Source organism: Formica exsecta, unplaced genomic scaffold (assembly GCF_003651465.1).
Source record: "Formica exsecta isolate Colony F162 unplaced genomic scaffold, ASM365146v1 scaffold512, whole genome shotgun sequence".
Lineage (NCBI taxonomy): Eukaryota > Metazoa > Arthropoda > Insecta > Hymenoptera > Formicidae > Formica > Formica exsecta.
The window spans coordinates 749,586-773,950 of NW_021852364.1; the positions used below are offsets into that span (position 1 = coordinate 749,586).

Here is a 24,365-nt window from a genome sequence, read left to right on the forward strand (position 1 = left end):
GATTAGAGAGATACGAGAACGATTAAAGCTGGTACTTTTTGTTTTTCCCTTTATTGTCGATGGAATCGATAAATGTTAAATTATCGTAGTTTTCCTCAGTTTAATATTATCTATATTTTTCTATACAAAAGCACAAATCAAGGATATATATTTAATCTGATAATTTTTCCATTTCTCTGTAATATTTGCAAAACAAAAGTTTTAATTAACTTTATTATTAGAAACATTTAATATCAAAATTAATAACAGAATAATTATTTTATTAACAATATTTTTTTAAGATATTTTCTCTTTCGTTTTATCGTCGAAATTTTTTAAAAAGATTGCATTTGGAGCCAATACATTCTGCTTCTACCTCGTAAAATCGATCGAGCAAGTGTGTGGCAAGTGTGTGTGTGTGTGTGTGTGTGTGAATTCTATTTTCTAGAAAGCCGCTTTTCTCACTCGCGCGTCCGACGAAAATTAAAGGGTACATTGAACCGACGTCGCGAGAGGTTGAATAGACAGATTGTTAAAAGCACAATGATCGCGTGACCGGACTCCATCAAACGCACGCGAGCTTTTAGAGTCGCCTCGGCAATTTTAGAGCGCGCCGCTCACACGCGCGCTCCCGCTATACACTTTCATTTTCACATTCTCTCCCCGGTATCTAAAACCGTCCACCCCGAGAATTTCACCGCCCCCGAAAAAAGCCCGTTAAAACAAGCAGCGATGCGGCACCGTTCTAATTAAAACGACTGACAAGGGGGGGGGGGAGGAGAGACGAGTGGGAGAAGCGAGGATAGATGAAAGAGCGGAGAAAATTTTTAACGGGGGGTGGGGGGAAGGGAGGGGAGGAGGATATCAGGCCCGCCCACACGATGAAAGAGAAGACGCGTGAACCGGTGATGCTGCGCGTGCAGCTCGCTCGTTTTGTTTTGCCGCGTTCGGAAAAGTAGGGTATCTAAGCGCGCTGATAAAGAAATCACTGCCTCGACTATACTCGTTCTTCACGATACCCAAGCTATACGTGTTAGATTGTGACGCCTGGTCCCTCGACGTTACGCCGGACCCGGCGTTTGATGCTGCTGCTCTGCAGCAGTTTATTGTCGGCAAACTCGATTCTACATCTATTGTGGAAAATGTAATACACGTCTTGGATTTATCGAGAAATATTTTTGTCGGCTTTTCTGAAAATTTTATTGATATATTTCTTAAATAATTTAAAAGAGAGAGAGAGAGAGAGAGAGCTTGCATTTTTAAACAGATACACATTACAATTTTACTTTAGAAAGTATTTAATGAAAAGTTCCCATACAGTTAACGTTATCTTAAACGAAGGATTTTTCGTAAACTATCATAAAATAACTTGAAACTACGTAGTAAAAAGTTTTCAAGACATTTAAACGTTAAGCTTTTATAATCCCTTTATGTAACATTCATTAATATAATCAATGTTCACCTAAACGCGCGCGCGCGCCAAGTGTTTCTTATACGAACTTTATATTAAAAGTATTGTTTAATTACAATATCTTTTACTTCTTAACTTTAAAAAGTTAAAAAGAGTACGTGTTATTTGATTTTTTTTAATTGTAAAATTTTTCTTGTTTTTTTTTACGAAAAATTTTATAAAGTTCGTTAACGCATGGATTTGTCACGATAACAAGAATTTCTTATTTTCAATAATTAGGATTTATATTTTTCTCAATTTTCGTAATAAAAATTTATATTTAGAATCTGAAAGCGCTCTAACGTCTTCGAGCGAGCCCGAGGGATCAGCGTTCGCGAGAATGATATGTATCGACAATCAGCATCTGCTTTTCGATTCATTGTAGATTCATAGCCGGTGCATTTCACGCACTGATAAGAGAGGCCGCGCACCGATAACGGCCACAAAACGGATACACGCGTCGCAGTCCTACGCGTTCCTTGCCGTTCCTTGATATCGCAAAATGCGGGGGTGAAACGCGTTTCCGGTCTGTCATGGAGAGTGGAATTTGGACAGAATCTTACACTTGGCAAAATGAATTCCGCGCAAAATTTCGTCGTCGAAATTATTGGACGAAGAGATCTTGGTTTCGTGGATTTTATTATATTTAGAAAATAATTTTTTCTTTTTTTTTTTTTTTTTTTTTGGAGACACCCGTAATAGAACGTTGCTGCGCGATTCGCAGCGGCGTGATCCGCCTCTCGGAGGCCGAGCTGAGCGCTACTTGAAATTTTCAGGGGAGGATGATTTATGTGGCAGGCCTCGACCTCGCCACTAGTCGACTCTCTATGCGTTCGAGAGGCATACATTTTAATCTTAGTCACACTAGAGAGCCGCGAGTATACGCGAGAGACGTGTATACTGCACTCTCGAAGCGATCCGCGTAGTCTTCCGCGTCGTGCCTCGAAGAAATATGATACGTTAAGGGCGGTATACACAGTTGAAAATCATCATACATTATATATTCAATATCTGATTGAAAGCATAATTAATTATGGACCTGTACTCTTATGAATCATTCATTGAGCTTCTCGGATTCGTATTCCATAAATTCCTGTGTGAAGAATCTATCATTATTTCATATTCACTGTCGATCAATCTTTATTTATTGCCTGAGATAATCATTGACTTATCAAGTTTACTTTGATTGATTAGACTCTGTTTTGACATTTATCAAGGCGCTTATTAACTCAAAGCTTCCAGGTCGTTTTACAACCATCGTTGGAAATAAATATTAATGATATTTAATTATCTCTATTATAAATATTAATTTACTTAAATTTAGTTAAATTATTTATGCCGTACTTTTAGAAATAGCCTTTAAGGTTATTAAAATGGTTAACAGGTTATTAATCTTTTAAAGTTTATGAAATATGGAAGAGAAATATTTATGCTTTCTGTGTGCGACTCTGGCATCGACATTTTGTTAAATAACTAAAGGCAAGTTGTTCGCTCTCGGAACTCTCGCGTGGTGCACATTTATTTTTTGATTTCCGGCCAGTTTTGACAAATGCTCAAGCCATCTGTGATAAAACGGGAGAAGTCGCGCGTGGCTGGGCAAAAATGGCATGATGTATGATACCCTCGACATCGTCAGCCAAGGACGTCGACGGCAGGAGTGGCTCTAAAAGACCGCGTTGTATCGATAATGATTCTAACAATACGACGTAATGAGGCGAGTCAAGACGCGTCTCGGAGAGAGAATAACCCGATAAGTTACCCTCTTTAAATGACTAGTCAAATGACTGAGTTCGATAGCGAGGTATAAGGTACATTTATATTGACAGTCACATGAAATAATGAATGAATGAGAGAGAAATATGCTAAAAGAAAGAACAATTTTGCACAGGCTGGCTGCGTGATAATAGATGCAAGAGATGTGTGTTGGAATTGTTAAACAGTTTTAAAAAATATATTAAAAGTCATACGTCAGAAGAGAAATACAATTTTTAATATTTTAGCTTTAAGAAACGTGATTTTTATTGAAGATGAAATTAAAATCTTCTGATTAACACATCTATCTCTGTCTCTTTATTTCATCTGGCGCTTAATCTGACATATTTGCATTCTGATTTTAATCTGATATTAATATTTTATAACACAATTGAAAAATAGAGAAATAATATTTTTTACCTTTCTTTCCGTGTAAATCAAAGAGAACATTTAACTGCAAGTCGAGATAAACGAGTGACGACAGTTGCTGTTTATTGCCTGTCAACTCGAATGTGTTAACACACGCGGATTACGCGTACATGTCGGACGGGCTTTCGAGATTCTCTTTCGAAGTTTCGCCCTTCCGACGACTTAAATCCCACTCTCGAAACATTATCTAGGGCAGCTCGTACACTGGCAAATTATTTCTTTAATTATCTCTTTTCGCATGAAATATTTTAGTTTATTGTTTAAATAAATTGCTGTAACTAATCAATAATTCTACGAAACCCATTCCAATTAAAATAAAAATCGTATTTCACTCGAGGTATATTTTTGATAAATAATATTTTTTAATATTCATTTATATTATTTTTATATATCTCTCTCTTTCCTTCTCTTCTATTACAATCGCGAAATTATTGATCGAAGAGATATTGATTTCGTAAGACGTTATATTTATAGAATAATTCTCTCAAAACATTATCTAGAGCAGCTCGTATAATGATAAATTTTTCCTTTAATTATCTCTTTTCGCATAAAATACTTATAGCTTATCGTTTAAATAAATTGTTGTGATTAATGAAGAATTCTACGAAATCGATTCTAATAAAAAGGAATAAAAATCTCGGTATATTTTTGACAAATAAAATTATCATACGTATTTATATTATTTATGTATCTCTCTCCTTCTCTTCGGAACAGGCTTTAAGTTAATCATCTCGACCTACTTTCCGAGACTTTCACGTTCGTTAAAAAATCAGGTCGCCCCGACGAAACTGTCGGAGATCAAGCTGGACAAAAGCTGGAAGTTGAGAACTGGAAAAGGGAGGATGAGGCACCAGGCGTGTGCGCGCGCGCTCGCCCTGATAACGCACTTCCCATTGACAAGTCGCTTTGTGAACTCGGCTCACTCTCGAAACCGGATGTCCATGTGATCTCATATGCAGATATCCGCTCTGCCTATCCTTCCTCCTCGAAATTTCTGCGCTATATTCGAGCACGTGCAACGTGTCTCTCGTGACGGTATCTCGTTTCTTTTCCTCCTCCTTCTCTTTCTCGCCATCTTTCGTACACATCCAACTTGATCTTTATACTCTCAACAGCTTTAAAAATCCAAAATAATCTCCGGTAATTTAATATCCTTAATCCATCCGGGATATAAACAATAAAAAGGATATATATCTTATAATAAAAGCTAAAAGAGGATTTCTTATATACTCTCGAGCTACGCTTCTGGAATTTTGATTATTACGTCAGCGTGAGTGCCAGCTCGTGCCAATTTCACCAAAGCATGCCGCAATGATGACTTTCTTCAGGAAAAGAAGACATCGGCATCCGGCACATCCGCTGCATCCCATTTACGAATATGTTCGATTTGACCGTGTCATAGCGGACTTCGTCTTTCGTTCATACACACACACACACACCCACACTACGTACATGAATACATGCGCATGCGACTATTCAATCAATATCGGGCCTTTAAAAGGCATCTTGAGTCATTTTTGTATCGGGCATACCCATAAATGGGAAGCGACAGCACCTCCCGTCCATCACCATAAAAATGCTTGTTTCAAGCACTGTTATTATATTTTGACTTATGAATATATTATCGAAAAATATATATTTTACCAAGTTTTCATGAGACACGACATTTTGCCCGCGCATCCAATTATATTTATCCGAATTAAATATTACATAATCTATTATTCTTTTTTTTTAAATCTATTTTTGGAGTTGTTTTTCCATGATTATACCTTAAATCTCATACTATTTTCTAATATTATATATTATGGTTATTTTTGCGATGTATAATAAAGTATCGCTTTTATAACGTGGCTTTTGACACGGCATAAGAAAAAACTGTGCGAGTATAATTGCCAATCTCCCTATTCTCGGCTGTTATAGCGTTTATGATCGGACACGTTTCTTACATCTTACGCAAGAGGTTAACCGATAACGACGCTCGTTTTGAACGCAAGTTACGCGTGTATATTACGCATTTATGCGTAGCGTATGCGTGATCAGCATTGGCGTCTGATCAGACTAAAAAATTGCGTATTGCGTTCTAACATAATACAGTCCCGCTTTATTTCAGTCAATCCAGAACTATTTATCTTGACGATATAATAAATCTTGAGTTTTTCGATTAAATGTAAAAGTATTTTATACAAATTATTTATTTATTTTTTAATTATTTTAATAGTATATATTTTTTAGTAATTCACATGTGTTATTTGATATATGTATTGATATTTTTGAAATTCAATTCAAATCTTTTAGTTAAATAAATTTTCCGGTATCAAATGAAAGATTTTATAATTAATTTATATTTGAAATATTTGCTAAAAAAAGGATCGAAGATAAACGATATATTTATAACTATATATTATTATAATATTATTTTATTACATATGTAATGGAGATTTATACTCTTCTTCTTGTACATTATTCTTTAGTTTACTAATTATTAGTTTATAATTTGTAATCAATTTAATGAAACAGAACAATATTGTCTATAATTATAATTAACATTCTATTTTGCTGGCGCTTGGATAACTGATACAAGGATATTATACGCGCTTAAAAGCGATAAGCAATATCGCCCGATGATAAGTATGTAAAGAGCAAAAACAGAAGAAGTTGTCGACGCCGGCAAAGTTTGAAAGAAATATCAAGAAAATTGTATCATTAAAACGTGACGCAAAATATATTACAACGCACGATTACATTTTTGCAAACATGCAAACAATATTTGTAAACTATCGTATTTATAAGTTATCAGATACGTTATATAATAAAGAAAAATAATATGTTTATCACTTTCTTAAAGTTTATTTATCGATAACCATTGCTGCAATGTTTTTTACACAATTAAAAGCAATAACATCTTTTAACAATTAAAAACAATAACATCTTTTAGCAAGAGCAATAAAATCCAGTTTCTATTTTTACTATAGTATTTTTTATAACTAAATAAATACAAAATTTTAAAATTTTATTTTATAATAAAATAATTAAACACGAAAAATTTGTCAAAATTTAATTTTTATTATTTTACACGGCATAAAATTTTTCCAATTACATTTTGTTTGATAAAATTTTTTCGTTCATCGTCATTGAAAGTATTGAATATTTGCGACAAGTCTTTGCAACGAGATCTTTGTCAAGAGATTCGAGTAAAATCCTAAACTTTCTCTCGATGACTGCTAAAAGAGGACAAGTAATATTGTTGTAGCACATGAAACAACCGCGCGAAATGTTTAGCGCAAATATATGTATGAAATAACACCGCGAAAAAAATTGACGAGGAGATGTAAAACCTGTTTAGCATCCATTACAAACGTAAAAGTCTTTTTATGTGGATATAAGTTTCGCTTTTTTAGTCAACTTTTTCGCTTTCCAGGATTTTATGCGAATTGGAATACAACATTTATTTTACTTATCTATTTTTATATATGTATTATATACACATTTCTCTTTCTCTTGATTGTTTTTTTTCAAAATAATTTATATTGTTCAATATCTTTAATTAGTATAATATATTGTCATATTCCATTATATATTAATATATACGTTCAATTAATTTTATCTGTATCGAAAAATGCTCATATGAATTTTCGTCAAGCGTCAAAATTTTACGACCAATTTCCTGTTTGGAATTTTACATTTAAGAGTTTTCCTCAAGAAATAATTCTCGGTTCACGTTACGAGATAAAAGATGCATCGTGAGATATGCAAACAACGAGGAGAGAAAATGCCTGGACGCATCATTAATTAGGCGAGAACGTGTCAATGTAATTGCGTCGCCGCCCTTTAACCAGCGCGAATTAAGCGTGATGATGCGCGCTTATGTATGTTTTATGCGCGGCTCTTCTACACGTGTGTTTACACGCACTTGGTACTTTTATGATCCCGACATTTGCAAAGAGCGCGAATGCAGTCACGCTCCTCGAATTGCAACAGCAGTGTCGCGCGACTCGAATAACCTTCTTTCGAATCAAGGATATGCGATGCAATCGTCACTGCAATTGCAATGATGTACTCGCCGCGAGATGTACTTGAACGCGGCGGCGACGGCTTTAATTATAATTGATCGCGTAGATAATAAAGAGATCGATTTCGCAGAAGAAGTTAACGAGAAGTCGGCTTTACAGAAGCTTGGTTTCGGTTAAACTCTACGTATAAATATTCACGATAAAATTGATAAAGCAAATTGCATTATGCTGTAAAATAAATTATAATTAATGAAACTTGTTTAAAGTTTCGCTGGATTTTTTGCATTAAATATTTAAATTAATGAACAAAATAAATCGCATTATTTGTGTGTGTATAATAGATAATCGAAATAATTCTTAATTTTATATTTTAATATGATAAACAATTTTCAATTAACGTTAATAATATATGATACATTAGCGATATATATTGGAATCTCGCGTTGGAAAAACTTGATAAAAATATTATACTTTGATTTCTCTGTTTCTTCTGTTTAGGGCGACGAGGGTTTACGAGGATCTGTGGGAGCTCCTGGATTTTCCGTACGTATATAAATTGTTTTATCGCCTTTCTCTTGAAACTAAATTAAAGTCCGCAACCAAAAAGGAAGAAAGAATTTTCTTCTTTTGTTAATAATTGAGTACTACACATTTTCACACTTTACTAGTTCTATTTATATTATACTATTAAAATTACATTTATATTATATTATTAGTGCATATTACAAGAGGTATGGTTTGCTCATAAAAAAACATGGGCCATTTTTTCATGATATAATTTAATAATTAGATTAATATTTAGTTAATCTCTAATACAAAAATTTTCTACATTTTATGATTTTGATTTTTTTTTATATAAAGAAAAAATAGGATCGTAGAATTTTTCTTGTGTTTTGGAAGCCCGATTTGACGAAGCTTCAATGTTCAAGCTTCATTATTTGTTCTCATGACGCGACACAATCATGTTTCCGAACACAAGAAAGAATTATTCAGTGGGATTATAGTAAACCTTCTTTAGGGTAATCCTGGTATACTCGGTGTACTTGGTCCGGACGGATTGGACGGATGCAACGGGACTGATGGCCGTGCCGGTGCCCCAGGTATACCGGGAATTTTCGGGCCACGTGGTAGTATAGGACTCTCGGGAGATTATGGTCCTCCAGGAGAGCCTGGCGATGGGGGTATCAATTCGGTCGGCGCCAAGGGTATTCGCGGACAACCCGGTATCGACGGACTGGAGGTAAGAGCGTTTTTAACATCGTACGTATGCGTTGTCGATTTATAATCGATTAATAAAATTATACTCTGACAATATTACATCATCCGGAAAAAAAAAAAAAAAAAAAAAAATGGATAATATCAAATTCGGTAATACATTTATTTTTATCCTGTGATATCAATTGACCGAGCTCTGAGCGCGCGCACATGCATCATTAAACTAAAATAAGTGAACAATTAAAGTATCGATTTAATTACATTGCCATATGTATAATTGCACAATTATGCAATGTATAATGGATGCAATTATCCTTGGTTACTCGCTATTAAATTTCGAAGCATTTATAATATTCGCACCCATTCGAATTAAATTATCGAGAAAGTTTCTCCATACATACTTAATTTTGGCAATTAAAATACATCATTTACATTAAAAGTGTCTGTAACAAATCGAACTTTTTAATTGAAATAATTCATTTCTTCATGAATATTATTAGAGGCAACATACATACATTACTTCTCATGGAATCATCCTAGATAAATAAATCCATTCGATCTTAACAGACACGTGATTACGTTTCCAGGGTTATCGAGGAGAACAGGGCTTCACCGGTGAAATGGGTTATCCAGGAGACACGGGCGACTTCGTAAGTAATAACAGGATCTCACACTATATATTCGGACGGTTGTTTAAGATACCGTAATACATCGGTCGATCGGTGCCGACTCGAGGGAGCCCGGTGAACTTTGCGCGAGCGCTTAGGTAGATCCCCGAAGGAGAGAGGATGAGGAAGGTGACGAAGGGAACGAGAGAAGAACCCGCTCGGGGAACGTTTCTCGTTCCTCTTTTTGCGAGATGCCACCTGCTAGTATTCCCCGGCAATATTTAACTGGTATTGGGTAAAGAGACGGAAAAGAATCTCAAGCGCCGCGCGATATCGCGTGATAAGCACTGCTCCGAGGGATCCTCTTACACATGTTGCTGCGGGTTAAAAGCTTACCTTTGAAGTCGCGAGCGCGTGTAAGGTTTACGTGATGCCGATCGAATTGGATGTTCACGTTACGGTAATAACACTTGTGTCCCAAAGATAGCGAAATTGTTTTTTTTTTTTATTTTTTATTTTTTTTATTTTTTTTTTTTTAAGTATTAATTGAGGAATAAAACAGTAGTGACTCGTAGATTTGAAATCATTTATCGCTCTTATGGATTATTTTTTATAATTGAACAGAAAATATAAATAATTTATTTAAAAAGAATATTATATATGATAAGTTTACAATTTAGGGAAATAAGTCGTGTTATCTTTCTCAAAGTGTAATATAGTGATATATGATCTGTACATATCGTCGAGATATTTCGCTCGTGGCAAAAGTAGACGACGAAACTTTACGAGATTCTTAAGGCGCACAGTATAAGACACGATGGTCTCTCGGAAAGTCATCCGCGCTACTTGTGTATATTCCGCGATATTCCAGCTTTGGGGCCCGTAAAGTTGAATTTACACGCGTATTCCATGATGAAAATAAATAAATAAATAAATGATAAATTAAATATATAATAAATAACAAGAAATTTTTTATTTATTGGTTGTTAATTCGTTCCTTCTAAGAAAATTATTTAGCTTATTTATTTTTTACATATATAAAAGAAATATCTTTTTATCCTAATTTTATTATTTTTTTTTTTTTAATATTTATTATATACAGGGTGTCAATCAATAACAGATGACAGAGATCGGTATGCATGCATATGTAGTTACGAATCTGAGCGCGCGAGCTCTACGCGATATCATTGGCAAACTTTGATCGTTTATAACTCAAAAACTATTGCAGCCTCAAAATTTTTGTATTAGAATTTTTGACTCTATTTTATCTCTAGAATACACTATTAAAGTATTGTGCGGAGATTGTGAGACACCCTGTATAATAATGGGAATACTGTTGAAATGTCAAACGATACGTCTTCTCATCGCATTTTTGCAACGCATATGTGACTTTGTTTGTAGCAGCTTTCGAGAGCGATATTAAAAACGAGAGACTAAAAAGAGTAAAAGAAAGAAAGTATTAAAATATGCGAGTGCTTCGCACTTTAATCATTAAATACGAAACGATCCGTTGAAATCCGAAGCGTCGCGCCCGTTGCCGGCCGCTATCTGCTGACACGACTGTCGCTGATAGCTGTCTCCTCGCATGCGAGATGACGAAGAGGAAAGATCCTATCCGCCGACGAACGCAACGCGGCTTCCGAGAAACCCGACGAACCTCTCTCTGGTTCTCCTTCTTGTTGACCCCCGGCAAAAAATCGGCAAAAGCTCGCACCGTCATGGAAGACAATCGATTACCGAAAACCGGTTCCCTCATTAACGGTAATCGCACAAGTAATTTTTTAATGGCGGTGGCACGAACTTTTCGAGTCGGCACCTTTCTTCCGAATAAACGAAGAGCGAATTCGACAAATTTACGCTAACGAATCTATCATGATAAAGGAAGACCGAATGAATCGTTAACATCAATTTCGATTTTATTCCTTATTTTTTATTCAATAAAGATTCGTACAATGGACAAATTTTCGAACGATTTATGACAATACGGATTATTACAACTATGCATATTGTAATTAAGAAAGATGATCAAAAAAGGAAAAAATATTCCGATCATAAAATGTCATCTCAAAATTTTTTGATATTAAAATATTATATTATAATGTAAGACAAAATGTTTTAATTTTTATTATAATTGTAACGATAATAATTGAAAAATACGCACACATAATTCCAAGTTTCCAAATAGATATATTTGTGTATTAATGAGAGCGAGATGTGTCAAATGCCTCTTACCGATCAAAATAGTCTCGCAAGGTATATGTGTGCACAGACATTTCGCTCCGGGATTAAAAATAAACAGGGATGGACCAGGACGTGCATTTAAATTAGCATTATAATGGATTCATAATACATGCACTTACGCTCTGCCACGCTAGATATAACTTAAATGTAATTCGTATGCAACATATAGTTAGACCTACGTCAAGGTATACCGGGTGTCTCGAATGTATATTATGTATTATATTGGTCGACTATAGATCCTTCGATGAATTTAGGCTTGATTAATTAATCTGAAAATGATAGCAAAAATGGAAAGTGATAACTTCAAAACACTTTGACGTACAGAATGCTAATTTATTAAGGAGGACAATACTTGACGTATTCGAGGATATACTTTTATTTTAAACAATATCAATGTTAAAATGTAATTCTCTTAAAATAAAGCTGTAATAATAATATTTTTACTAATATAATTTCTCTCTCTCATAAAATAAACGAATTGTATTAATAAAGCAAATATCTATGTTCCCTTTTTAGGGTTTACCAGGTGCCCCTGGATTGCCAGGTATGCAAGGTGACCGCGGTGACACTGTTTACGGTGTAAAGGGTCAACTTGGCGAACAAGGAGACAGGGGAGAGCCTGGTTCACCGGGTAAGGACGAATACAAAAAGAAGGAGAAATCAACGCCCGTGAAAGGCCCGCAAGGACCGAAGGGCATGAAGGGCGACTACGGCGATCGAGGTCACAAGGGAGAGTTGGGTACCAAAGGTCCACAGGTGATTATGCCATGCCAGATGTGATCATAAAAGTCAATATATTTGGTATCCAAAAATTGTGTTTTCAATAAAAATTATTAAAAAAATATATTAATGAAAAAAAATGAAAAATTATATTGGTAATATAAAACATGCGATTGCGTTTCAGAAGAAACGTTTTAGTTAAATATTGTGACATTTAAATAAAATGCAATTTTCTGACATAGGGCCGACCAGGTTTCTTGGGCATCAAAGGTGTGAAGGGCGAGCAGGGTGACGATGGGCCAAGAGGTAAACAGGGTGTCGAAGGCCCACCAGGACCGGCTGGTGAGAAGGGAGAAAAAGGAGCTCCAGGTTTCGCTGGTTTGCCTGGTCAGGATGGATCCGATGTGAGTGTATTACATACGTAAATGTATGACAAAAAATAATACACTATATTTGTAGCTGATACGAAGACTTTTACTAATCAGAATCAAATTGGTCAATGAACGTTTAAATAGAATTGGTGTAGTATTCAATGCACTGTTTATATAGATTATTTAATATACATTAGTACTGTATTATTATTGTCTTATTGCTGTAAAGGGTGAATTAGGAGAAGAAGGTAATCGCGGTCCACCTGGCAAGCAAGGTGCCGAAGGAGAACTTGGACGATATATTCCAGAACTTGATGAAATAATCGCCGGAAACATCGGAATTCAAGGAGATCTTGGTCAGTACAGGCATAATGTTTTTTTTCTGTTAAAAAAAATATTTCAGGATATATTATTGTTATTTATATTAGTGTAAAGATTATAATAAACAATTATTATTATATTTTTAAAAACTCAATATTATTAATGATATTATTATTTAATAATATTATTTCCCAAAAAGAATAGAGATCTATTCTTAGCTAAAAATAATCTCTTTGAACTTTGTTTTTTTACAGGTCCTCCTGGTGAATCGGGTCAAACAGGAACACCAGGTTTGCCAGGAAAAGTCGGTTTTATAGGACCACCAGGACCACCAGGACCGTCTGGTATTCCCGGTTTGTCGGGAGCGAAGGGTTCGTCCATAAAAGGAGAACAAGGAGATGATGGTAAATGATTATTGCATCTCTATGTCGATATAATGAACTGTTTTAGTACATAAAGAATATCATGAATAATTGATCACTTATGAATTATTCCAGGCTTACCGGGACCCATGGGACCTCAGGGACCTTCCGGACTACCCGGTTTATCCGGAATTATAGGAGCCAAAGGATTTCCAGGCGTAACGATAATTGGACCGCCGGGACCAGACGGCAGCCCAGGTTTTCCAGGATTGTCAGGTCCGCCTGGCGATCGCGGTGATCCTGGCCCTCCAGGTAAAATCAGAACTTATATTTATCAAAATCTGAAATAAATAATCGTAGAATTTTATAGATATCAAATTTATGTATATTAAGGATTCTATTCGCACACTCGAAATATTAAAAAAAAAATTAGAAATATAATACGCGAAAGCTTAAGTTTATTTCTATTGTCAAGTTTATTAATGTTATTCTATATACTTCATATATAAATCATTTTTATTTATTGTACTTGCTGAGCAGGAGAGAAAGGTTTTCCTGGGAAAGGTATAAGAATTCGTGGACCGCCTGGAGAACGAGGTCTGCCCGGAACGCCGGGTATTCCTGGTCCCGATGGCTGGCCTGGCTTATTCGGTTTTAAAGGTGACAAGGGTATTCGAGGAGATGACTGCGGTGTATGTGCACCAGGTAAGAAATAATTCATATTAGTAAAGAATTGTTCTTTTGCGCGAAAAAAAACATGTTTCAATGGATATATGTTAAAATATCCTTAAGAAAGTTATTTTTTTGTTAATCATTGCACAGGTCTACCCGGGTTGAAAGGAGAACGCGGTGAACCTGCCTTGGACGGATATCCTGGAGCTTCGGGATTTCCCGGATTACCTGGTCCTCGAGGATTCAAGGGAGTACAAGGGAAACGAGGTTCACCAGGACCGGCGGGACTTGAAGGTGATAGTGGAAGATCCGGTATTGCAGGAATACAAGGACCCAAAGGAGAACAGGGAACGATATTCTTCCCACCAGACGAGCAGCTTTTCAGCCCGCCGGGCGATGTTGGCGAGAAAGGCTTACCCGGCCCTGAAGGACTCAGAGGTCTGCGAGGACAACCGGGACCCATCGGTGACACAGGTGTACCGGGACCAAAAGGAGAAAAGGTTCATCTACCTTGCTAGCTATTTAAAAACAATAGGATTTATATTTTAGAATAATTTGGAAGTTTTTTTAATCGCTATTGAAAAAGTAATTAATTTTCTCATTTGCTCTAATCCGATGATATTATATAATTTATAGGGTGAACATGGTCACCCTGGATTATCTGGAAGGGATGGTTCGCCGGGATTCGACGATCGAGTATTTGCGAGGAGATCCGGGATATCCGGGAGAGCCGGGAGTCAAAGGAATACAAGGAGATAGCGGTACAAAGGGAGAGCCTGGCGAGGCCTCGGAATACGTCGCAGACAGTAAAGGTGACAAGGGCTATAAAGGTGTCATAGGAGACCGCGGTATGTTGAAACACTATTGATACAAATGATTATATTTTGTAGCTGCTTCTCAATTGTTTTAAAATTTTCTTCCGGAAATTGTATGATTACATTGATGTAATTTATACAAGTAGAATATAATGTGTAAATATGCAAATTTATATAAATTTTATATAAAATTTAATATATTACTTTTTAATGGAGGAGGAAGTTAAAACAGAATTAAAATATTCGCGATATTCTCGTAGGAGAGTCCGGTTTGAAAGGTTTCCCAGGACCTCTTGGCGACGAAGGTCTAATGGGATTACCTGGTGAATCCGGCCTCCCAGGTATTTCACGGCAAGGTCCTATCGGTTTAAAGGGATATCCCGGAATGCCGGGAGAGCAAGGACCTCGTGGCACACCAGGTTCACCTGGACCGCAAGGACCAACTGGTTTTCCAGTAAGTAAATTGAAGACATTCAATTTGTGTTTTCACAATTCAGTTATAAATCTATATATCTATATAAATAAAATTAATTATTTTATTTTATTTATTAAAATAATTTTATTATTATTAAGCGAAGAAAAATTCACATAAGCAAAATGATGCATCTATTTATTACAGGGTCGTATTGGCAATAAAGGTGAACGAGGAGATCCAGGCACAAATTTAACTTACGGCGAAATTGGAGAACGCGGCTGGTACGGTTCAAAAGGTGACTTTGGTGATCCTGGTCCTCAAGGATTGCGTGGCCGACCAGGAGAGGATGGTCCGAAGGGTGTCAGGGGTGCTAAAGGAGCTCCCGGTTATGAGGGACTGCCTGGACTTCAAGTAAGTACACACATTTTTCTTTATATATAGATTCTTATAAAGATTATTTTAAATTAATATTTATCATTTTAAATAATAGTCTTTTATTAAATATTTTTGGACGAATCATATTAAAATGATTTGATGGACATTCTAGGGAGCCAAAGGTCAACGTGGAGATAGTATACAAGGTGATCGAGGTTTTCCGGGTATGCTTGGCCAGCCTGGAATGCCCGGAAAAATCGGAGACATTGGTGTTCGTGGTAAGTCTTGAAAACTGCTCATGTAATTTAAAACAATCAAGTCATTTTGTATAGATATAATTTAGATGAAATAACATTAGATAATAAACCAGAAACCAAATTCCGCTTTCAATCCGATTCATTGCTATACGATTTTTCATTATATATAATAACTATATAGAATGCCTATAGAACTTATAAAATGACTTATTTTCAATAAGCTCTTCTTCACGTCATAAAGTTCAATCCTTAAAGTAAACTAAAATCTTAATACTACAATTTAAACTAAAATCTTAATACGCGTATCCATCTTTAGGTCCTGATGGTCCTTCTGGCTTCGACGGAATGAAGGGCTTGAAGGGAGAGGTCGGTTTTATTGGACGACGCGGTGACGATGGTGATACGGGACCTCAGGGATATCAAGGAATGTATGGAAGACAAGGTCTACCGGGCGCTCCAGGAGATAAGGGAGAAGTCGGCGAGATCGGCGAGCCGGGACCACTCGGCTGGCCTGGTTTTGATGGCATAGATGGAGCACCTGGTGTTAAAGGAGAATTGGGAGACGTCGGATTTCCCGGGGCACCAGGAGTGAGAGGGTTATCGGGTCCCAAGGGTATCATTGGCGACACTGGTCTCGAAGGACTATGGGGTGCTCCTGGCGAAAACTCTTTTAGTGGTCCTCAAGGTGATATCGGTGAACCTGGTTTTATGGGAGAAATTGGACCGCCTGGTCTACCTGGATTCGACGGACGGCCAGGATTACCGGGAGAACCGGGATTGTCAACTGAGGGTTTCAATGGCCTACCAGGACAGAAGGGTGACGCTGGACTCAACGGATACGACGGTGTCGTGGGACCAAAAGTAAGTGCATTTTATTGAAAAAGGAAGAAAATGCGCATTTTTAGGTTGTAATAATTATATGATTTGTGCATCTTATTTTTAAATATGTATTAATATTCAAAAAAATACATTGTAAAAACATTTTTATATTTATATTACTAATTGCTTAAATTATGTAACCATTTTTTGTTATTGCTTAAAATTTGTAATGGGAAACTCGAGATTAATTTTTTATTCTGATAAAAACCATGACAAAAATTCATTATCATAAAAATATATATGTTAATATTTATAATTTTACAGGGAGAAATTGGTGACATGGGTCCTGATGGCTTGAAAGGTGAACAAGGCAATCAAGGTTTCCCTGGAAGGCCAGGCTTGTCTGGAATACCCGGTAAATATGGCGTGAAAGGTGAAAGGGGTCCGATTGGACCTTCTGGATTCGATGGATTGAAAGGTAAACGAGGTCTCGATGGTGATCCGGGTATAATGGGCAGACCAGGTAAATAATCAGTTTCTGTATATCTTTAATTAAGTTAATTACACATTTTAATATCTTTATATTTTATAATATCTCTTCGGGTATAAGAGGTCCCCCAGGTATCTTGGGTGCTCCTGGATCGAAGGGTCAAGTGGGCGAACCTGGCTTACCGTCTTACGCATTCGCAGAGAAGGGTGATTTCGGTGACCGAGGTCACGATGGTTTCCCTGGTGTGAAAGGAGAACGGGGTGAAGCAGGATACATCGGAGTGCCCGGCCGTAAAGTGAGTAAACGAATTTTTATAATTGAATCAGATTACAAAAGAAATTACTTACTCGTCTATGTATATATAGGGTCAAATTGGAGACCGAGGATATCCGGGTCCCATTGGTTACCCAGGATTACCTGGTTTCGCTGGTCTGCCAGGTGATCAAGGACTTCGTGGAGCTCCAGGTATAAAAAAAATTTGTATTTAATTAATCAAGTTAAATATTGCAAACTCGTAAAGTATGATCTAAATTTATTCAAATTGCTTTTTTTTACATATCACATAGTTCGTTTATTTTCTTTTAATGCTCAGAGCTTCCAATCCTTTACACTCTCATTTTATTTTAATATTTTAGAAATTTTCATGCTTTATCGTCTTTCAAAAATTAAAATTAACAATAGGAGTATTATTCACAATTTGTGATAATTGTTTCAAAATTTCTTTCTTAATTTGAGAGAATTAATGTCTTAAAACATCTTGTTCCTATTCCAATGTACATATCGTTAGTGACATTCTATTTCAGTTAATATTATTTGTTTACTTTTTTGCCATAGGCTTGCCTGGTGAATTCGCCGAACCCGGTGAAATTGGTCGCGCTGGTCTGGATGGTATGCCTGGTATCCCAGGTCGTCCCGGACAAAAAGGAGCTCCCGGTGAATATGGTCCGAATGGACCTAAAGGAATCTCTGGTGATATAGGCTATAGCCTTCCAGGTCCTAAAGGAATTACGGGAGACCCAGGTATTTATCATTATTACATATTTAATCAACTTTTTTTTTAACATACTTAATCCAATAACAAAAAATATAAAGTTGATATTTTTGAATGCGATTAATGACCTCATTAAGGATTCATAACTATCAATAATACTTTAATTCAATTATCTTCTATAAAATATGATTATCTTTCTTTTGTAAAAAAAAAACATTTAATCTTTCTCTGAAAGAAATATTTAGATCTTTATAATTTATTACTTCATGTTTTGAATAGGTCCTAGAGGATTCGTCGGTTTTCCCGGCGCACCAGGTTTGGAAGGATTGCAAGGTTTCCCCGGGACACCAGGTCCGAAAGGTTTCCGTGGAGAGCCGGGAATATCTCCGAGTAGCACGAAAGGACAGCCCGGTGAACCTGGATGGCTTGGACTAGATGGTCGACCAGGACCAAAGGGTATAAGAGGCGATTCCGGTTTACCTGGCTTTGACGGATTATCAGGACCAAAAGGAGAAAGGGGAGAGACTGGTGAACCTGGTCTACGTGGATTGTCCGGTCCTGAAGGACCACAGGTAAGTTTCATGAATTTGCAATTAGATATAGTATATTTAAATATACTTGTTAAATTTCACGGAAGATTTTCGGAAAAATAATAATGGGAATTGTCTCATAGATTTCCTTTAATCTTAATTATTTTATATGTGATTAATATTATGTAATCAAAAAATAAGTGATAAATTATACAATAAGCATAAAGACCGAATATAAATTATTGGCTTAATTTATACCATACATTTTTTTAATATGCAAATCATAGTAATACGGATCAAACATTGACCTCAGCTGCGTTTAAATTAAAGTTGTTTATTTGCTATATTGAAAATATGGAAATCCAACAAAATTATTTGAAAATGCAATTAAGACAATTTATATTACATCATCAAATTAAGCCAAATATTAGCACTTAGTACGCGTATTAAAGAATCAATGCAGATTAAGCCATTATAAATGATTGTTTTTTCTGATAGGGGCCGAAAGGAGAACCTGGCCTAAATCCTTTCCCACCTTTCCCAAGAAAAGGACTCCCCGGTGATATAGGAGTTCCCGGATTACCAGGTACTGCACCTATACTTCCCTACAGTAAAATAATTATATTTAAATCATGGAGGAGTGCAGTAAAAGAGTGCTATATGGATATGTACAGGTTTCCCTGGACTACAGGGAATGATGGGTGAACCTGGCAAGGACGGTTTGCCTGGACGACAAGGTGAAAGAGGCATGATTGGTTTCGCTGGACCACAAGGACCGGATGGTAAAGATGGGCCTGTCGGATATCAAGGTCCCTCTGGAGCATCCGGACGACAAGGACAGCCAGGTATATACATATTTGACTATTTAATACTAAATTATAGTTTTACTCTTGGATCAAAAACTAATGTTATAAAGAATTTATGTTGATTATTTTTTACCTATATGAAATTGGATATCAATTCCTCAGGTTTTCGCGGCGCACCTGGTGCACCTGCGCCAAACGGAATTGGCCCAAGGGACAGAGGTTTCTATTTTGCTCGTCACTCGCAAACTGAAATGATACCAATCTGTCCAAAGAATACCGTGAAGTTATGGGAAGGATTTTCTTTATTACATACCATGGGTAATGGACGACCATATACTCAAGATCTCGGTAAATAATATGATAACATATGTCTTTCTCTAACTAAATCATGCTGACATGCTACAAAATTTAATAAAAAATAGAATTAACGTAAATTTATTTCATACATATATTTTCTAAAATTAAAACACCAATTTTTCATAATTGTCGTCTTTATAAAATACATATAAAATGTTAATGAAAAAAACAATTTAAAAACAAGAAACACATTAAATAAAGAATGATATATTACAAAAATACGCATGATTCAAACGATAATCTTTTGTCATTTAGGCGCTGCTGGTAGTTGCATCAAAAAGTTCTCTACTATGCCCTTCCTATTCTGCAATTTGAACAACGTATGCGATTACGCCAATCGTAACGACTATAGCTACTGGCTTAGCACAACTGAGCCTATGCCAATGATGATGACGCCAATACCGGCACCGGAAATTGGTAGATACATATCGAGATGCTCCGTGTGCGAAGCACCGACCAGAGTAATGGCTGTCCATAGTCAATCCATGTCGATACCCACGTGTCCGGGCGGCTGGAAGGAAATCTGGGTCGGATACAGTTTCCTCATGGTAAGAAATAAAACTCAGACTATGTTTCAGGATAAACTTTATCTAAGTTGTTAAATTGAATTGCAATTACAAATATAACAAATAATATATGTACGAGTATTTATCCATCAAATTATCTCTTTCTCAAGATTCATCTATTGAATCACATATAAGTTTTTAATAGAGTTAGCAGAAACCATGATTACACGCAATTTTTCGCTTCTCAATTACAGCACAGAGATGCAGGCGCTGACGGCGGTGGTCAATCCCTAGTCTCACCAGGATCCTGTCTGGAGGAGTTCCGCGTCAGACCGTTCATCGAGTGCCGCGGTCTCGGCACCTGTAATTATTTCGCCACCGCAACGTCATATTGGTTGGCGACCATCCGCGATGAGGAGATGTTCCGTAAACCGCTGCAACAGACACTTAAGGCCGACCATACATCCCGAGTGAGCCGCTGCGCCGTGTGTATCCGCCAACGCGTCAGCGAAGATTCTTATGGCAGGACGACGGTCCTGAAACCTTTCACGTCAAACAACGAACGGGCTCCCAACAACGTTCAGTATCCGCCGGCACCACCACCCCGTTATCCGCCCGACTATCAGCCTTTGCCGTCGCCACCCAGTCGTGAAAGGTATCCCAACCACAGGCGCGGACCACCTTATCACTACCGTAGGAGAGGTCGCGTGCGCGGCAGACACGGTGAACGACCGATAGAATCGTCCGATAATCTGTAGATCGGCAACACGAGCACACACGCATCGAGAACAAATAACGACATCAGTGACGTGCAAGGGCATAGCAAGCCTATGTATATAAAGAAGCAAGAGAAACTCTTTTTTTTTTATATTAGTTAAGTTATATCCCGGGCCGGGTGCTTTAGCTCGTAAACCTTAAACCGAGTATAAAGACGAGGATAACGCATATAAATATCCAGGAACCAGCAGTGAAAAGTTCAAGATAACCCGGACGACACGCACGAGTCTGGAAAATATAAAGAAACCTTTCTTATATCTTTCGGTCTATTATCTTATTTAGAAAAGAAACCGTGTCAGTATAAATTTTAGTTCAAGATCGTTGAAGTGTAAAATGAATTTTATAAATTTCTCAGTGTTATCGGTGTATATCCCCAGAAGTTATAATAATTAAATGGGAAGCGTTATTTTTGAAACTCTTGTTGGAACCAAAATCTGGACCGCTTATCTTAAAACATCCTTATCTTGGACTCTTCTCTCGCTCTTGGGAATATGTCGGTGTTACTCGTTCTTATCCTGTGTGCAAGGTTCATGCACCTAGTCTTTTCCTGCCCGATAAAAAGCGCCGTCGGCTGCCGTGAAGCCATATAACTGCCTTTATGCCAAATAGAAAAAAAAATCCGTCGCGTCCGGCCATCGCAAACTGCCAATAACATCACGCTCGCCGACGCGATTCACGTGATTACAGAATATTATAATTAAATTAACGTTATCTGTACGTTGTGTATCGCTATCGTAACTATTATCTTATATATCGCATTGAATAAAGATCTTTTTGTATAATCTAACCGATGTCTTTCCGGAACATTTATCACTCCTTTTCATAAAAATATTGATATATTATAAATGTCACATACCAAAAATGAACAATAAATTAAATGATAAATGAAACATTGTTATAAATTAACAATTTCCTGAATTATCAATTTGTAACTTGAGATTTTGTCTGCTTGATGAAAAAAGCAAAAAAAAAAAAAAAGAAATTGAGCTTGTTGTCTTACTTCTTTTCGTCAACGAGATAAAACGCGATAATCGTTTAAAAAACATAAAACAATGATATCATGTAAAATAAATAAATCTCAATTTTTTAATCAAATTAGTTTCTATACTTTTTGATGATTAAAAAAAAATAATACATTTTTTTTAGACTATCTGTAATCTAGAAATATCACGGTGAATCTCTTCAGCAGGCCTGAAAGCAACATAAACGAAGATAAATAGAGGAAAGGAGGGAATATCTTAAATGTTCGCAAAAGCTATTTAAAAGAGCCAACTGAAAGAAGCAAGAGCGTTGAAATTATTTGACAGTTTAATAAAAGGCGAACGGGCCTTCCAGGACACGCGAAATTCACATACAAGCTCATCGTACGAAATGAACGTACACGGTGAGAGAGATCGCGATATTATATTTATATTTATATTTATAAAATTATTCATCATTAGAAAGCACATATGATCTATCTATATGACGTAATTTGCTACGCACACCCGCGTACGAGCGTGCCTACGAACAACGCACGCATCCACACACACACACACATACACACGCATACACACACTACGCGCGTAAATCACTACGACGTTCTATCTCGCGCACACTGGCATAAGCACGCACACGCGCGGACATACACAAACATGTACGTGCATACTAATCTCGTAATCTTTTTCCTCTGCCTTTCTCACGCTCTTACTCTTATTCATTCTTTCTCCTTTTCTTCCTCTCTCTCTCTCTCTCTCTATTCTTTCTCTCATACGCATAATATACGTATTCACGTTTACAGGCGAGTACATGCCTATGTATGTACGTGTACATATTCAGAGTACCTCACGGATGTGTTTTTTTTACGGAGATTACAACTTTGTAACTGCTTTTAATTGGAAGAAAAAGCAACAGGGGACGAGCAGGCCAAATATTAATGTCATCACAGTATCAACATCATCATTATCATTACCATCATCATATGCCATTTTTTCGTGCCACACGGACGAAACGTTGATTCGTGCTGTACAAAATATCAAAAGGCAACAAAAGCAACAACAACGCGCGCGAACAAAATCATTTCTCTTTCGCTTCTCATTATGTACATTTCAAAAGTGTCCCGATACTAGGGAATACTAATTATTGTAAATAATTCGAAACTCAAATACACGAATCCCTTTTCCTTTCGCGGAGAAAACTTTCAAAATTTAAAAAAAAAACACGAGACGGACGTATAACGATATAAATATAATACACGCCAAATAACGCTAATAATTGCCACACGTACGTCCGTCGAAATCACATTTGGAAATCACGATCGAAACGAAACGGAAAAGAGAAACGTTTCCCCGTTATATCCATCATACTCGCGTATTAAGACAAATTTTCGCCGATGCAAAAAAAAAAATAAAATAAAATAAAATAAAAAAAATAAAAAAAAAATAAAAATGGAAAAAATAAAAATAAAATAAAATAAAAGTCGCCGACGTTTCTCGTTCAATTCGCGTATATACTCGCGAGTCCATCATCACACACATTCAAAAACCTCTAGTAGCGATTTCTTCCAATTTTTAATAGGTGTGGTGAACTTCCTGGAAAAATAAGACACTTGCGTGAGATTTCTTTCATATGTATGTATACACGCGTATACGCACATACACACGCGTAGCGTCGTATTTCTTTTTTTTCTCTCTCTCATTTATATAACAACAGATGTGTGTGTGTCGTTTAGAAGTAATTTAGTGTGCATCTAAGACCCAAAAGAGAATTATTACCGAGCTATGCAAAATAGAAGATCGATTTCCTCTTTTCTTTCTTTCTTTCTTTCTTCGTCTCGCATGTATAGATATATAAATATACGTCAATTTATATATCGATTATATATAAATAATATCCGCTCCTATTATTTATATATAACGCGTACATAAACCCACTATACATATATATACATATACATTTATACAATATATATTTATATTTATATTTATATAAGTCAATTTATATATATAAATAATATCCGCTCCTATTATTTATATATAACGCGTACATAAACCCACTATACATATATATACATATACATTTTATACATTTATATTTATATTTATATTTATATATAAAG

The 24,365-nt window shown here is 36.3% G+C and overlaps 1 protein-coding gene across 1 annotated transcript in view; it reads left to right on the top strand.

Moving 5' to 3' along the window:
• LOC115241832 (collagen alpha-5(IV) chain-like) overlaps positions 1–23,489 on the top strand; it is a 54,769-nt gene extending 31,280 nt beyond the window's left edge. The window contains 26 exon segments of the mRNA XM_029817771.1: positions 8,119–8,163; positions 8,639–8,860; positions 9,423–9,485; positions 12,201–12,440; positions 12,647–12,808; positions 13,005–13,131; positions 13,351–13,500; positions 13,594–13,770; positions 13,999–14,163; positions 14,281–14,630; positions 14,767–14,819; positions 14,821–14,978; positions 15,206–15,399; positions 15,565–15,771; positions 15,908–16,013; positions 16,309–16,853; positions 17,136–17,344; positions 17,407–17,596; positions 17,667–17,766; positions 18,136–18,321; positions 18,572–18,864; positions 19,321–19,408; positions 19,497–19,667; positions 19,791–19,976; positions 20,241–20,533; positions 20,746–23,489. Of these exon segments, the coding sequence (XP_029673631.1) occupies positions 8,119–8,163; positions 8,639–8,860; positions 9,423–9,485; positions 12,201–12,440; positions 12,647–12,808; positions 13,005–13,131; positions 13,351–13,500; positions 13,594–13,770; positions 13,999–14,163; positions 14,281–14,630; positions 14,767–14,819; positions 14,821–14,978; positions 15,206–15,399; positions 15,565–15,771; positions 15,908–16,013; positions 16,309–16,853; positions 17,136–17,344; positions 17,407–17,596; positions 17,667–17,766; positions 18,136–18,321; positions 18,572–18,864; positions 19,321–19,408; positions 19,497–19,667; positions 19,791–19,976; positions 20,241–20,533; positions 20,746–21,249 (5,184 nt within the window). The 3' untranslated portion in view covers positions 21,250–23,489.
• Positions 23,490–24,365: the final 876 nt, after the last annotated feature.